This window comes from Cucurbita moschata, unplaced genomic scaffold (assembly GCF_002738365.1).
Source record: "Cucurbita moschata cultivar Rifu unplaced genomic scaffold, Cmos_1.0 Cmo_Scf00005, whole genome shotgun sequence".
Classification (NCBI taxonomy): domain Eukaryota; kingdom Viridiplantae; phylum Streptophyta; class Magnoliopsida; order Cucurbitales; family Cucurbitaceae; genus Cucurbita; species Cucurbita moschata.
Window position 1 is genome coordinate 996323 of NW_019268521.1, and position 13242 is coordinate 1009564.

Below are 13242 nucleotides of genomic sequence, written 5' to 3' on the forward strand. Positions count from 1 at the left end.
AAAAAAAAAAAAAAAAAAGAATGAATACACAAGGGTGCGGCGCACACAACACACACACAAAAAAAAAAAAACTAGCCAAACACAAGGAAAAAATGGAAGTTCCGCTAGCTACAAAAATTGACTTTAATATAAAAGAATAAAATCAAGCTCATACTTACTCATAATTACAAAAAGGCCTAGTGAACGATGCCCACAAAATAAAATCGAAAGAAACATGTGCTGAAAGGGTAAAAGTATTCATTGGATAGCTTGTCTCCAGAGTCATTACACAATGGAAAGAAGTCAATGTAGACATCCTCTTTGGGCTTCAAGTCATCAATGTTATTTGTTTATAAAGTGTGTAAAATACAAATCGTGTTTATTATATATTGTCGTTTCAGCAGAAAGACATGGCCTGTTTTCTTCAAGTGGCAAGTTTGTGGGAAGTTTGGATTCAGCATCCATCTGCTATATTGAAATACTAGCCTCAATCTGATAGGACTAGACAGCAAGGGGTAATATGGTAGTTAGAAAGGCAGTTTATTGAAAGTCTGTTAAGAGCCTATTTGTTATAACTAGTGCGATAGTGCATTAGGGGAAGGAGCCAAAGTGTGGCGGTTTAGTCTTGAATATGGAGAAAAGAGGTGCGTCTAACTATTTCAAGTTACTTGGGAGTATCTTACTGTATTTTCTTCTCGTTCTTTCCATACCATTCCCCAAACTATACAAGCTCTCCAACTAGTTTTTAGCCACTAAAAGAGATATAGGTCACTTCTTCACGGATGATGAGAAAGACATTAAGGTTACCTGGGAATCCCCGTCGGTAGTAACAACTTTAAACGGATGCCAATTTGGATCAGTCAAATTATCCTGCCACAAGGAGCATAAAGTGGAGGCTTGGATCATTGCCTCATCCGGAGAAAATTTCTGTTTGCAAGTATTCTGGAACGGTTTAATATCAATATCCCCCATTCTCTTTATTCCAATATTAACACGGGCATTTGACGATTGATCTTGCAATCCCTGCACAGAAAAAATCATTGGTTGATGAGAAAGTAGTATATGTCATCATAATTGTATGTTATATATCTTTTCTTTCTATTACGAACAAATTGGAGAACCAAGAGAAAATCATAAGTAATAGAAGGGTCTTTCTTTCCTAGTGTTTGGCCATGGCAACTTAGTAAGGTTTAGGATGTAGAAAGTAGAGAATAGGAAAAGAACATTACACTTATTAATTCTTTACGGGCGTCTTGTAACTCATCATTGCTTTCACGCTCCTTAGCAACTAGAGTTCGATACAACTCATGCAAATCATTCAAATCTTCAACCTTTTGATTCAAATCATCATCCATTTCTTTCATCTTCTGTTGCACTCCTACATCATCTTGATCCTCAAGATGCTTCATGACCTGTAGTTTCCCTTTCAATTCTTGAATTTCCATTTCCAGCTTCTGCTTGGCATCCAGCTGCTTTTCTAACTGAAGAATCTTGCTTAATGCCTCTTCTTTTTCTCTCTGGATGATAAAAGTTATCAAATCATTGCTTCTAAATGGGCAAATAAAACAGAAACTAATGTAATACATACCGTTACACCAAATGCATTAGAATCACTAACAATAAACAAACCTTCTGCTCTTCAACAAGGCGTAAAACATTTTCATCAGCCCTTCTCTGTTCCAAAGAAGCTAATTGGAGCGAATTGTTCCTCATATCATTCTAGGACAAGAAAAAAATGAAAATGATTATAAACCATGACATCTTTAATCATAAAATAGATATACGTTTAAGCTTTTTTATGCTTACTAGACCCCACATCTTAAATGTAAGAGAACATTGTATGAAATATGAAGTAAACAATAATAGGGTAAAGACGTAAAGTTGGCAACGAGGATGATACGAACATAGAAACTGCAGGAAAAGCAAGTGATTTTTCAATTTTCTTAAAGTGAACACAGGATGCCTCATATCACCTTTTTCTTCTCTTCATCAAGCTTTTGTCTCTCGATTTCAGTCAATGCTTCACGTTTGTTCAATTGCTTACTCCAGGAATCAAGTTTTTTTTTCTTCGTCTCCAATTCTTGGTGCAGTTTTTCTTGTTCTTCTAATATTCTTCTAACATTATCACGTGCAAGTCTTTGTGTCTTTCTAGTTTCTGAACAAAATAAGACAAATCATAAACATCAAATAGCATATTAGTGATGCAATATAAATACACACTAGGGAGATAGTAAATGTTGAGCACAGTCATCATCTTTATGAGGGTGGTTTAGAGATGATCCGTTGCAATTTTAATTACGGAAACTGAATATGCCTTCATACCATTGTTTGCATATTAGGGTTATAGTATATTCGAGCAAAATATACGAGAATATGAGCTAAACATTCATGCATATATGCTCCCGCACACAAACAAAAAAGAACAACCTTCAACAAAAGCATGGTGAAGCTGGTCTTTCTCTTCAAGCATCCTACTTAAAGACATTGTCTTCTCATTGTACTTGTATTGCAGTTCATCCAAATTTTCATTAGTCAAATCAATTTCATGGGTCAGATTCTCCACAACAGTATTTCTACTTTGAGTTGCTTCATTCACAATGTCTGAGACAGTCCTCAATTTCCCTCTTTGTCGAAGAAACTCTCCTATCGGCTCATTTGAATTATAATCATCAGCCCGTGCGCACCAACCAAAAATATCCAAGCTCAAATTTGTTTCGGCTTTCCAATTCTTTTTACTATGATTGTTGGTCTCAAACAATTTTTCGAAGTCCGTTGCATTTACAAAACCATTCCAATCATTGTTGAATTCAACTATTGCCTGAGCTCTTGGTTCATTATCATTCCAAAAAATATAAACATTTAAGGGTCTATATTTAGCAAACTTTTTCATCCAATATCCTGAATCACAGACCGACTTTCGGTCCTCCCCTACCAATATATTGACGATGACACCCATCCAAGGCCATACATAAAGCTCTTTTTCAGAATCCTGACTGATAGGAGTCGGTGCAGCTGGGCGCGGTGCTTGGTCTGCTTCAGAAGCTAGCTCATTCTGCAGAAATTTTGCTAAAGCAAGATGGTTCGCCTTCTGTTTAGCATTCCTGTTTTTAGAACCTTTACTCACTCCAGAAGCATGCTGGAGTAAATCCTTATATTTGTAGTCTTGTTTCTTCTTGCCCATACAGAACGGGCATCGAAGAATTCCATTTGCTGTTTTTACAACAAGCCTCCCAGTCCTCAACTGCTCATATGGTTTATCCACGTAGTCATTGATCTCTGATTCACTAAAATCCGACTCTTCTTCACTGCTGTTGTCCATCTAAATAAGCAAATCATTATAAGAATGGTTAATCAAAAGCGGCAGAATTATACATCATTAACTAAGCATTCAAGGAAACGAAGCCAGACATCATGATACATCCATCTACATGTCACTATACAACAAAAATTGATAATAGAATGACAAAACAAGGAAAACAACCGGAATCAATCACTACAAAACAAAAAATTGTTGATCAACAACTGATGACAGCACAAAAATTCCCGATCATTCCCCCTCGACTGCAAATTTTGCACTAGTTGCTTTTTTCATCCTAAGAAAAGAACCCAATGTGTTAGATGAACACGACTCTCCACAATTGTATAATATTGTCCACTTTGAGCATAAGCCCTCATGGCTTTGCTTTGAGCTTCCCCAAAAGGCCTCATCCCAATAGAGATAGTATTCCTTGATTATAAACTCATGATCATTCCCTAAATTAGCTGAGTCCCAAGAGATCAGTATTCCTTGATTATAAACTCATGATCATTCCCTAAATTAGCCGACGTGGGTCTTTCATCCAATACCATGAAACTTCAACCACCAAAATTTCGAAATCGAAACCCTGGCTGCATGTTTAGAGACTGTCGAAATACTGAATTTCTGTTTTATAGAAATAAACTAATGAATTCCTTAGTTTAATAGGAAGAAAAAAGAGCCGATCAACATTTGGTGCGTGAAAAATCGCCTGGAAAACAAGTGCGAAATCAAGCAACATTGATGAATGTTCTGCCAGAGTGCAACACGAATCCCTAAGCTAATAGAAAGAAAAAATTAAAAAAGGCAAGAAATAGTGAATGAATTCCAAAGGAGGACTTACTTTTGTTCTTGATTACAGTTTGACGATCTTCGAAAGCCAAAGAGAGCGATAGAGAGAGAAAAGAGTGTTTTTCCTTCTTCGCTGTGGAACAAGAGAGACTGTGGGAAAGACGAGCAAGATTTCACTATTAATGTTTAATAAATAAATACATAAATAAATTATGAAATTGGTAATTAAAATAAATAAAATATAATTGTTTAGTATTAAGTATATTAATATTTTTTCTAAATTTCATTTATTTTTATCATTAATATTTTAATTTTTTTTTGAAGTTTCTTGGTTTTTGGTCAATTTTTCTCCCGAATGTTCATAGTTTTGTTTGATTTTTAGGTTATTACATTTATGTTCGATAGCTCTGCAACTTTTGGTGAAGACGTCGAGAGCTGTTAAGGACAAACAAATGAGATAATGCTTAGAGTTTAGGTAAGAACGATGATTCCACGTTGTATTTGAAAGTTTGGAAATGAGGAAAGTCATCGGACATGTGGCTAACTAAAGCTCGAGGTGAGAGGTGATCGATTCGATTTGGTTCGATTGGACTAGTCGGTTCGATCCTATAGAATTCATTTGACAGATTTTGCATCATTTACCCTAGCTTGAAAATTAACCCTCATATGATGTAGATATTGATTATGCAAATGATTTAAGATGGAATTCACTTTTGAAAAATATGATAGTTGTAGAAATAGGCCGTATGCGCGATTTTTGATGCTTTAAAATGTTTATTATGTAAAAATTGTTTGAATTGTGAGCATTATAGAGATCCACGATTAGGTTAAATTACTACATCACTCTTGATTATCTAAGTTATACTTGATAGGAACATGATACTATGGAGGAACAGTAAGAGTTGAGTTGAATCGAAATCGATTTGAACTGCAAGGTTAGCCATAAGCAAGCTCTGTTAGACGAACACGACTCTCCACAATGGTATGATATTGTGATATTGTCCACTTTGAGCATAAACTCTCACACTAATGGAGAGAGTATTCCTTGATTATAAACCCATGATCATTTCCTAAATTAGCCGATGTAGGACTTTCATCATCCAACACCTCCCCTAGAACAAAGAGCGCCTCCCCTTAATCGAAGCTCGACTCCGTTGGAGTCTTAGTCATTTTTTACTACCTTCAAGGAAGCTTGACTCCTTTTCTTTTGGAGTCCTTTGTTCGATGTTTGAGGATTTACCAATCTATTGATACGACTAAGTTTAGGGCATGGCTCTGATACCATGTTAGACGAACACGACCCTCCACAATGGTATGAAATTGTCCACTTTGAGTATAAGCTCTTAAGGCTTTGCTTTGGACTTCCCCAAAAGGCCTCACACCAATGGAGAGAGTATTCCTAATTATAAACCCATGATCATTTCCTAAATAGCTAATATAAGACTTTCATCCTCGAACAAGCTTATTTGGACATGCCCAAGAATATGCATGTCGGTGTAGCACAGCTTCAAGCTCAACATACGATCTATTGAATACAAAATTAAAAATTTGAAAAAATTAAGTTAGACACAAATCTCAAAGTCCAAAGATTAAATTTGTAATTTAACTCTTATCTTCGGGATTCTTATATCTCATTCAATCCATTATCTCGAGCAAGATATTATTCCGCTCAATATGATTATTCTGGCAATCATCTTGTTATCAACTCTTTTTTGGGTAAAAATTCAGTTCTGTCATCCTTCTTCATATGGACGCATAATTAAATGAGCAACAATAAGTTTATTCTTCATACAGAAACCAAGCAACAACAGTAACATCAACATTACAATGGAATACAATGCCATGAAGAAAGGGGCACTAGTAGAACTTACGGTGAACACGAGCCACCGTTGTGTATGAGATCGTCCAATTGTACCTCAAAGCAATTCTACAAATACAACATCTGTAACGGTGATAGGTCGTCGACGAACTTCTCATGCATAGAAGATGTATATATGAATAATGTACAAGAAAATTATTGTAAAGAACCATTACCCTCTTTTGCTTGATGATATTATATGTACAGACATGTTCTAAGGTTTTGCTTGGCCATCCGGACTATGACTGTGAAGCTGAGATGAGTTTGTCCATTTCGGATCTGATTGCTGCTGGTTTATGGCCAGGATGGACGGTGGCTGCTGCTGTTGACCCGGTTGCTGGGCGTGCGAGCTACTAAAATGGTGTAGAGGTGAACGGGGCGATGGATATTGCGGAGGTCGGTTGAAGGGATTTCCATTGACTGATGCAACCTGGCTTGCAGCTATTCTAAGCCGTTGAACTTCTTCCTTCAAAGCTTCACTCAAAGCTGTGAACCATGGAAAAGAATCATATGAATCCTTGTGTGTGTGGAATGAACCTACCCTCTAACTGAAAGAATACTAGAAGAAACAACACATCCAGCTAAACTACTCTAGAACCATCAATATTTTCCTTCTTTCTTTTGCTTGTTTGTAATCTTTTCATACTATAAAGTGCTATAATAGAAGCGAAAGGCGAGATAGAAAGGCGGTTGCAACATTGCATACCATCTCGAAGCTGTGCTTGTTGCTCCATAGCCTGTAACCGAAGTTTGAGTTCCTTATTTTCGACAGTTAATCCAGAAGTATCTCTCTGCATAACACGAAATTCATCATATAAGAGTTTTTTTCTTAATTATGATTATTATAAGAAACCAGAATTTCATTGATGAATGCAATTTACAAAAGGGAAAAAACTTTCAAAAGTTAAAAGTGAATATTATCCTCTTTCGGGTTTTCTCTTAGGGAGAAGTTTCCACACCTTTATAAAGAATGCTTCGGGGCCCAGCGTCTCGGTGGGCATTCATTCTCCTCTCCAATCGAGGTGGAATCTCACAATAGTATGATTTGAAGTTTTAAATAGGTAGCACGATGGTGTGTCATGACGAAGTTCACATTATGGATGCCATTGATCCAGAACTTGCATTGAATAGTTAATTGAAGAAACCAGAATTTCTATCCGGTTCTGTAACAACCCAAGCTCACCATTAACAAATATTGTCATCTTTGACCCGTTACTTATAGGGAGAAGTTTCCACACCCTTACAAGGAATGTTTTGTTCCCCTCTCCAACCGATGTGGGACCTCATAATCCACAAATCCCAGCGTCCTCGCTGACACACTACCCGGGGTGTCTGGCTCTAATACCATTTGTAGTAGCTCAAATCCGCCGCTAACAGATATTGTCCGTTTTGACCTGTTATATATTGCCGTTAGCCGCACGGTTTTCATACGTGTCTTATAGGGAGAGGTTTCCACGTTCTTATAAAGAATGCTTTGTTCCCCTCTTCAACCGATGTGGGGTCTCATAGAGGATTTTATCATAAGTGTTAAGAATATGCATAGAAGATTAAATCTACGTATCCGATCTACAAAATTTAAAATTTTATATTGCAAAGTAAATCAACATTCCGGAGTCCTTTGTTCAAATCCTTGCAAGTCAAGCATCCTCAAGCACAAGAAGCTTCCTTCATAAGTTGTAGATTTAAATCTACTTCTCCTTCTACCATAACATAATATCCTAAGAAATCTATCCACCAATCTAATTTTCCAAACCCACAGTTGAGGTCAGTGTTAAAACTATATATGAAAGACAAAATCATTATCTATAAAGTTAAGCTTTTAGAGTGAGTGATGCTTTAACATGATCTAACCTCATGAATCTCCAGGAATCCAAGAAGATATCTCAACTTTATTGCATTTTATCAGTCCATTTCTTCAACTTTTGAACTGACATAACATGCATGAGAGGTCTCTGCCTATAAAATGAGCTGTTTGTGAGATCACACATCGGTTGGAGAGGGAAACAAACCATTTCTTATAAGGGTGTGGAAACCTCTCTCTAGTAGACGCATTTTAAGAACCTTGAGGGAAGCCCAAAGAGGACAATATCTACTAGCAGTGGGTCTGAGTTTGTTACAAATGGTATCAGAGCCAAACACTGGGCGATGTGCCAATGAGGACGCTAGGCCCTAAGGGGGATGGATTGTGAAATCCCACCTCGATTAGAGAGGTGAACAAAACATTTCTTATAAGGGTGTGGAGATCTCTCCCTAGTAGACGCGTTTTAAAAACCTTGAAGGAAAAGCCCAAAGAGGACAATATCTGCCAGGGGTGGGTTTGGGTTGTAACACTATTGTTCCATTTTCATGCGACACCTCAAACTCACTTCTAGCCTGAATTTTTTCTCCAAGAAATCTCTTCAACTAGAGCAGCAATATTGATCTTATTTCTAAACATTTCATAACCAAGCTAATCAATTCAGGTTTCTGTACAACAAAACATCCAATTCTCTATGAATGTGCAATGGAATTCATACCTGAAGAATCGTCACCTGCGCAGACAGAGTGGTAGCTTCAGACTGCAGTGTCTGAACCTTTCTCTCCAGCTCATTCGCGTACCGCATCTTCCTCTCTTTCGATCGAGCAGCAGATTGTCTGTTTGCAAGAATCCTACATTCAAAATCCATTGATTCAGGTTATCAATTTCAAGTTCAGTCAAATTACACAGAAAAAGGAAGTGGATGTTAAACCTTTTAGCCCTTTTCGGGTCAATTAGGGCTAGCTCCGCAAGTCTCTCCGGGTCCATCGCCTTCTTCACTCCATCAATCGCTAGGCTTGAATTCGCCTCCAACGACGACGAAGAACCATCCATGGACAGGCTATGTCGATGACGAACTGGCCAATGTTCACTCACTGGAGTTTTTGTCGCCAAAGAATCGATCTCCCCACTATCTCCTCCGAGGTCCAGATTCTGCAAGAAGTCAGAGTCCACGGATAAGCTCCGCAAGTGACCACCGAACGATCCGGAGACAATCGGCTCCGGCTTAGGGCGAACGGCATCATCGGAAAACTTGGAATCAGACGAATCGACAACCATCGCAGCACCACAAGAAGGAGGAGAAGAAGGGGAAGACAGCATCGAGAGGTCGAGCTCTGAAGGGTCAAAGAAGAGAAGTTCGTCGAGGTTCGGGAAGCGAAAGGAAGTGTCGGAGTGAGAGCGGCGGTGGTGAGAACCACGGTAAGGATTCTCCGGCATCTGTTCGATGTCCATCGCCGCCGCCGCCAACGGTGGCTTCGCCGACGAGAAATTAGGGTCCATCAGCACAATCTTTGCTGTGGATTTGTGATCGAAGTTACTATAAAAAGATTTATGAACAGCGTAATCTAATCGACACTCAAATTATATAAATAATCGAGATTTTAGGAGAAACTAAGCATCAAATTAATTACGTTCCTGTTTTGGATTTGTTGTGTAATGTGTTCTTGAAGAGAAAAATTTGCACTAAAATCAACAAACAAAAAGGAAAAATAAGTATCGAGGAATTGGATTTCGTGCGATCGCTTGAATTTCAATCTTCAAATAATAATTTCTTCCAAACTTTTTTGTTTTTATTTATACATTTAAAGTTGTTCTACAAATTTTTTTAGTTAAAATAGTTGTGCTGGGTGTCAGTGTCATGCTCGTCCAAGGCATGTTGCCCATGGCCGTAATGTCCATGACAAGCCAAACTCTTTATGTCTTTGCATGTTTTAGTATTTTCCTTTAGTATTTCTAGGGAGTATGACGTATTTCTAGGGAGTATGACGTTTCCAAAAAATTATGTATAGGTGTACTAAGGGATATGATTAGTTGTCAACTTCTCCCTATCCAAGGTTATATACTGTGAGTCATTGTTGTTACTCTCTTGCTTGCTTATATAACGTCTCTTTCAAAAATCTCTCTTTCGAAAATCTTTCTCTGCTCTCGTTTTCTAAAACCTTCTCTTAAAGCGACGCCAGAGGCTTGAGCATACGTCGCTTGGTCGTAGGCGATGTAAGAACGAACTGGCTTAGCTCACTTGTCGTTGAAAAGTGAGTGTCGCACAATCGTAAGTCTGCTGCCATCAAAAGTGCGATTGTGACACTAGATTGGGTTAGATAAATCTTTTATATTTCTTGTTTGTTGATAGCGGGTGCAAACAAACAAGAAATATAAAGATTGTGAGTCAAGAAGTTCGACTTGTTCAAAGCTAAATATTAAGCATCATGTTCAAATCATTGATGTGATAGTCATGCAATGTCATATTGTGTTTTGTAAGTGTTTCATTCAATGTTGATTATTCATTTCGGTGTGTTTTGATTGAGGATAACAACCTACAAAGATAAATGCTCAGTTATCTAAAGAATTTGATTCTCGAAAAAAGATAGTATATTTACATTATCGTAAAAAGAGTACGCGAAGAAGATGTTAAATTGATTTTATACACATGTAGTATATGAGTAATCTATCTAGAGAATAATACCACCCTTAGGCCCTATGGCCTAAGTGAGCTACCCTGTGGTACATACGTGTGTCACAGTGTGCACGAGTGTGCAGAGACCCGTAAATGACACGACATGGACACCGGAAGGGTCAATGCCCTGATAGAACTCGGATAGATGGATATTCGAGAAGTCCCGATAAGATGAGCGACACGCGGGCCCATTCTCGATGGACATTATTGAACAAGTTGTGATGGCCGACGACACCCCAAGACCCTGGATGGCGTCAAGACATATGCACCATGTGGATGGAGATCGAGATGACAAGATGAGATGCGACGTTGCATTGAGAGACCTTGGCCTCGAGTAGAGGCAAGGTAATAGAATGTATTAGAGCTTTTTGAATCGTAAATCGATGCAAGAGGTGATGAAAAATTGGTAATTTTACATCAGCGAATTCATAAGACAATGTAACCAACTTTAATTAAGCATCAAAGAATGAAAGAATCTTGAAGATCTTTGAGAATGACTTCCTCTATGATGCTACAACTATCAAGGATAATAAAAAAAAATTATAGCTTTTTCTCGTCTCGATTAGGTCTCCACAGGTGTTACCTTTTATAGTCTCTGGGTCGATTATGTTAAATAGGACACATGACAACTTCTAATTGATTGTGCGACGCCATACACATTGACTTTTCCCAGCTCATTAAGTAAAATCTTCTACTCGTGTGCGATGTAAACGTTGAATTTCTAAATGTGTCACAACTCGATTTTCAAGACTTTGAAATCCAGACCGCAACAAAAAAATGAAAACACAAATAAAATAAAATTAAACGTTGTAGGCTCTAATTGCATTTTTATCCTAGTAGGTTACCATAGGTTTTTCTTAGGGTACTAAGAAGTTCAGGCCACCATATGATTGTAGTACTTTTCCTAATATCATCTACTTGTGTAGCCTTTTGTACTCTCTCAAGGCAAGTTTGTTCTACATTCAGTAGTGGTTCCTTATGTTACCTATTCAAGTAGTCCCTCGTCCCCTCTCAAATTGGGTATTGTTAGGTTATGGAGTCTGCTTATTTATAGCTGAGTCAACGGTTATGCATAGTAAAGCTATATTTGGTAAATGACATATACGGTAAATTGTTAATAAATAGCTATGTAGGGTAAAAAGCTAAAGGAAAGCTATATATGGTAAATAGTTATATATAATAGATAGTTATATCTAGTAAAACTAAATATAGTAAGGTAAATAGTTATATATATAGTAGATGGTTATATCTGGTAAAGCTAAATATAGTAAGCTAAATATAGTAAGCTAAAGACAGATATATATAGTAGATGATTATATCTTGTAAAGCTAAATATAGTAAGTTAAACCATATGTATATCTCCTCCGGACAGTGCTTTGAAAATGTATTTTTTGTATTTTCTGTATTCTCTCTGATTGTACATACTTGAAGTCATCAAAATATAAATCCTTTAGCCAGAGTTCTCCTTGCATTTTCTCTATCCTGTTCTTTGTGTTCATCTAGATCGAGTATGTGCGTTGTTGTGCGATCCTAATAGGTATGTGGGTCTTGACCCGTTTCTACACACAAAGGTAATTCTTTACAATGCCTACTCATGTAGTCCACTATCCCCTCTCAAAACGGTTTTACGAGTCTTGACTAATTTCTATGCACAGTAACGATTCCTTAAAGGATATCGTTTTTTCTATTAGCCGTTTCATAAGTTCTCTTAAAAAAATTTAGGTGTCTGGTGATTAGTATGCTCATAGGGCGTCTAGACCGTTCGAATCTCACCTAACATTTTCAAGACATTCAGAGTTATCTCCTCAAGGCTAAACCAACCTCTGGGTGCACTCAAGTCTAGACCTCTAATCACCGCTCATGATTCTATTATGCTCAGTTTACTAAAAGCGTATTGACTTAGGTGAACGTGAATTCTGCTCTCATTCATGCGCCCTAATCTCTTCTTGGTTCATGCAACTCTCATTGGAGAGTTATCAGATTTGGAAGGAAACCCTAATGACATGGGGAGAAGTAGAATGGACAAAGTTGGACAAGAAGGTGATGGGACTATTCGTTATGGCTTTGACAACTACATATGTTGCTACTCATTTAAACGATTTTGATTTGTTGACGAACAAATTGGCTGCTATTGAATTAAAATTCACTTATGGAAATGAAATTTTGGTTTTGAGATCCTTTCCTCATTGTTGGTAAACCAAGAAGGTTGCCAATGAGATTTTACATCGGTTGAAAAGAGAACGAAATATTTTTTATAAGAGTGTGGAAATCTCTCCTTAATAACGTGTTTTAGAACTTTGAGGGGAAGCGCAGGAGGGAAAGCCTAAAGAGGACAATATCTGCTAGTGATGGGCTTGAGCCGTTACAAATTGTATTAGAGCCAAACATCGGGTGATGTGCCAACGAGGACGCTAAACCCCAAGGGGAATGGATTGTGAAATCTCACATCGGTTGGAAGAGGGGAACGAAACATTTCTTATAAGGGTGTGGAAACCTCTCCCTAATAGACGCGTTTTAAAACCGTGAGAGTGAAGGTGATACATAACGGGCGGATTGCACTATTATAGTTGCATTACGTTCCGGTCTGGTGGTATAGAACACTAAGGACATATGGGCATTGGATTCAAGTGTTTCATTTCATATTACATGATCTCGAAACATTCTAGAAAATTGTGTCGCATAAAACTATGAAAGGTATATCTTACTTATGGAGAGCCTTTTGAATACTTTTAACTATTCTCATACCTATATTGTCATCTTTGGGCTTTCCCTTTTGGACTTCCCCACTTCCCCTCAAAGCTTTATAAAACGCGTCGGCTAGACGAAGGTTTCCACACCCTTATAAA

The 13242-nt window shown here is 37.6% G+C and overlaps 2 protein-coding genes across 2 annotated transcripts in view; both read right to left on the minus strand.

Annotated features, from left to right (window-relative positions):
• The window catches only part of LOC111442699 (factor of DNA methylation 1-like), a 7000-nt gene extending 2758 nt beyond the window's left edge, over nt 1-4242 (minus strand). The window contains exons 1-6 of the mRNA XM_023080170.1: nt 4119-4242; nt 2407-3298; nt 1953-2134; nt 1609-1698; nt 1209-1496; nt 787-1002 (exon numbers count right to left, since the gene is read on the minus strand). Of these exons, the coding sequence (XP_022935938.1) occupies nt 787-1002; nt 1209-1496; nt 1609-1698; nt 1953-2134; nt 2407-3298 (1668 nt within the window). The 5' untranslated portion in view covers nt 4119-4242. The remainder of the gene's footprint in view (nt 1-786; nt 1003-1208; nt 1497-1608; nt 1699-1952; nt 2135-2406; nt 3299-4118) is intronic.
• Nucleotides 4243-5825: 1583 nt separating this feature from the next.
• On the minus strand, nt 5826-9326 carry LOC111442700 (transcription factor VIP1-like). The gene is made up of 4 exons (XM_023080172.1): nt 8654-9326; nt 8441-8573; nt 6631-6715; nt 5826-6410 (listed from the first exon to the last, which is right to left on the minus strand). Exons 1-4 carry the CDS (start codon nt 9220-9222, stop codon nt 6139-6141), a joined length of 1059 nt encoding a protein of 352 aa, XP_022935940.1. The 5' UTR covers nt 9223-9326; the 3' UTR covers nt 5826-6138.
• Between the last annotated feature and the right edge of the window lie 3916 nt (nt 9327-13242).

Excerpts from the sequence above, each read along its gene's own strand:
- LOC111442700 (XM_023080172.1), bottom strand. The coding sequence starts at position 9,222 with ATGGACCCTAATTTCTCGTCGGCGAAGCCACCGTTGGCGGCGGCGGCG. Across the intron at positions 8,574-8,653 it reads GACCCGAAAAGGGCTAAAAG|GATTCTTGCAAACAGACAAT; the intron begins GTTTAACATCCA and ends TTTTGAATGTAG. Across the intron at positions 6,411-6,630 it reads ACAAGCACAGCTTCGAGATG|CTTTGAGTGAAGCTTTGAAG; the intron begins GTATGCAATGTT and ends CATGGTTCACAG.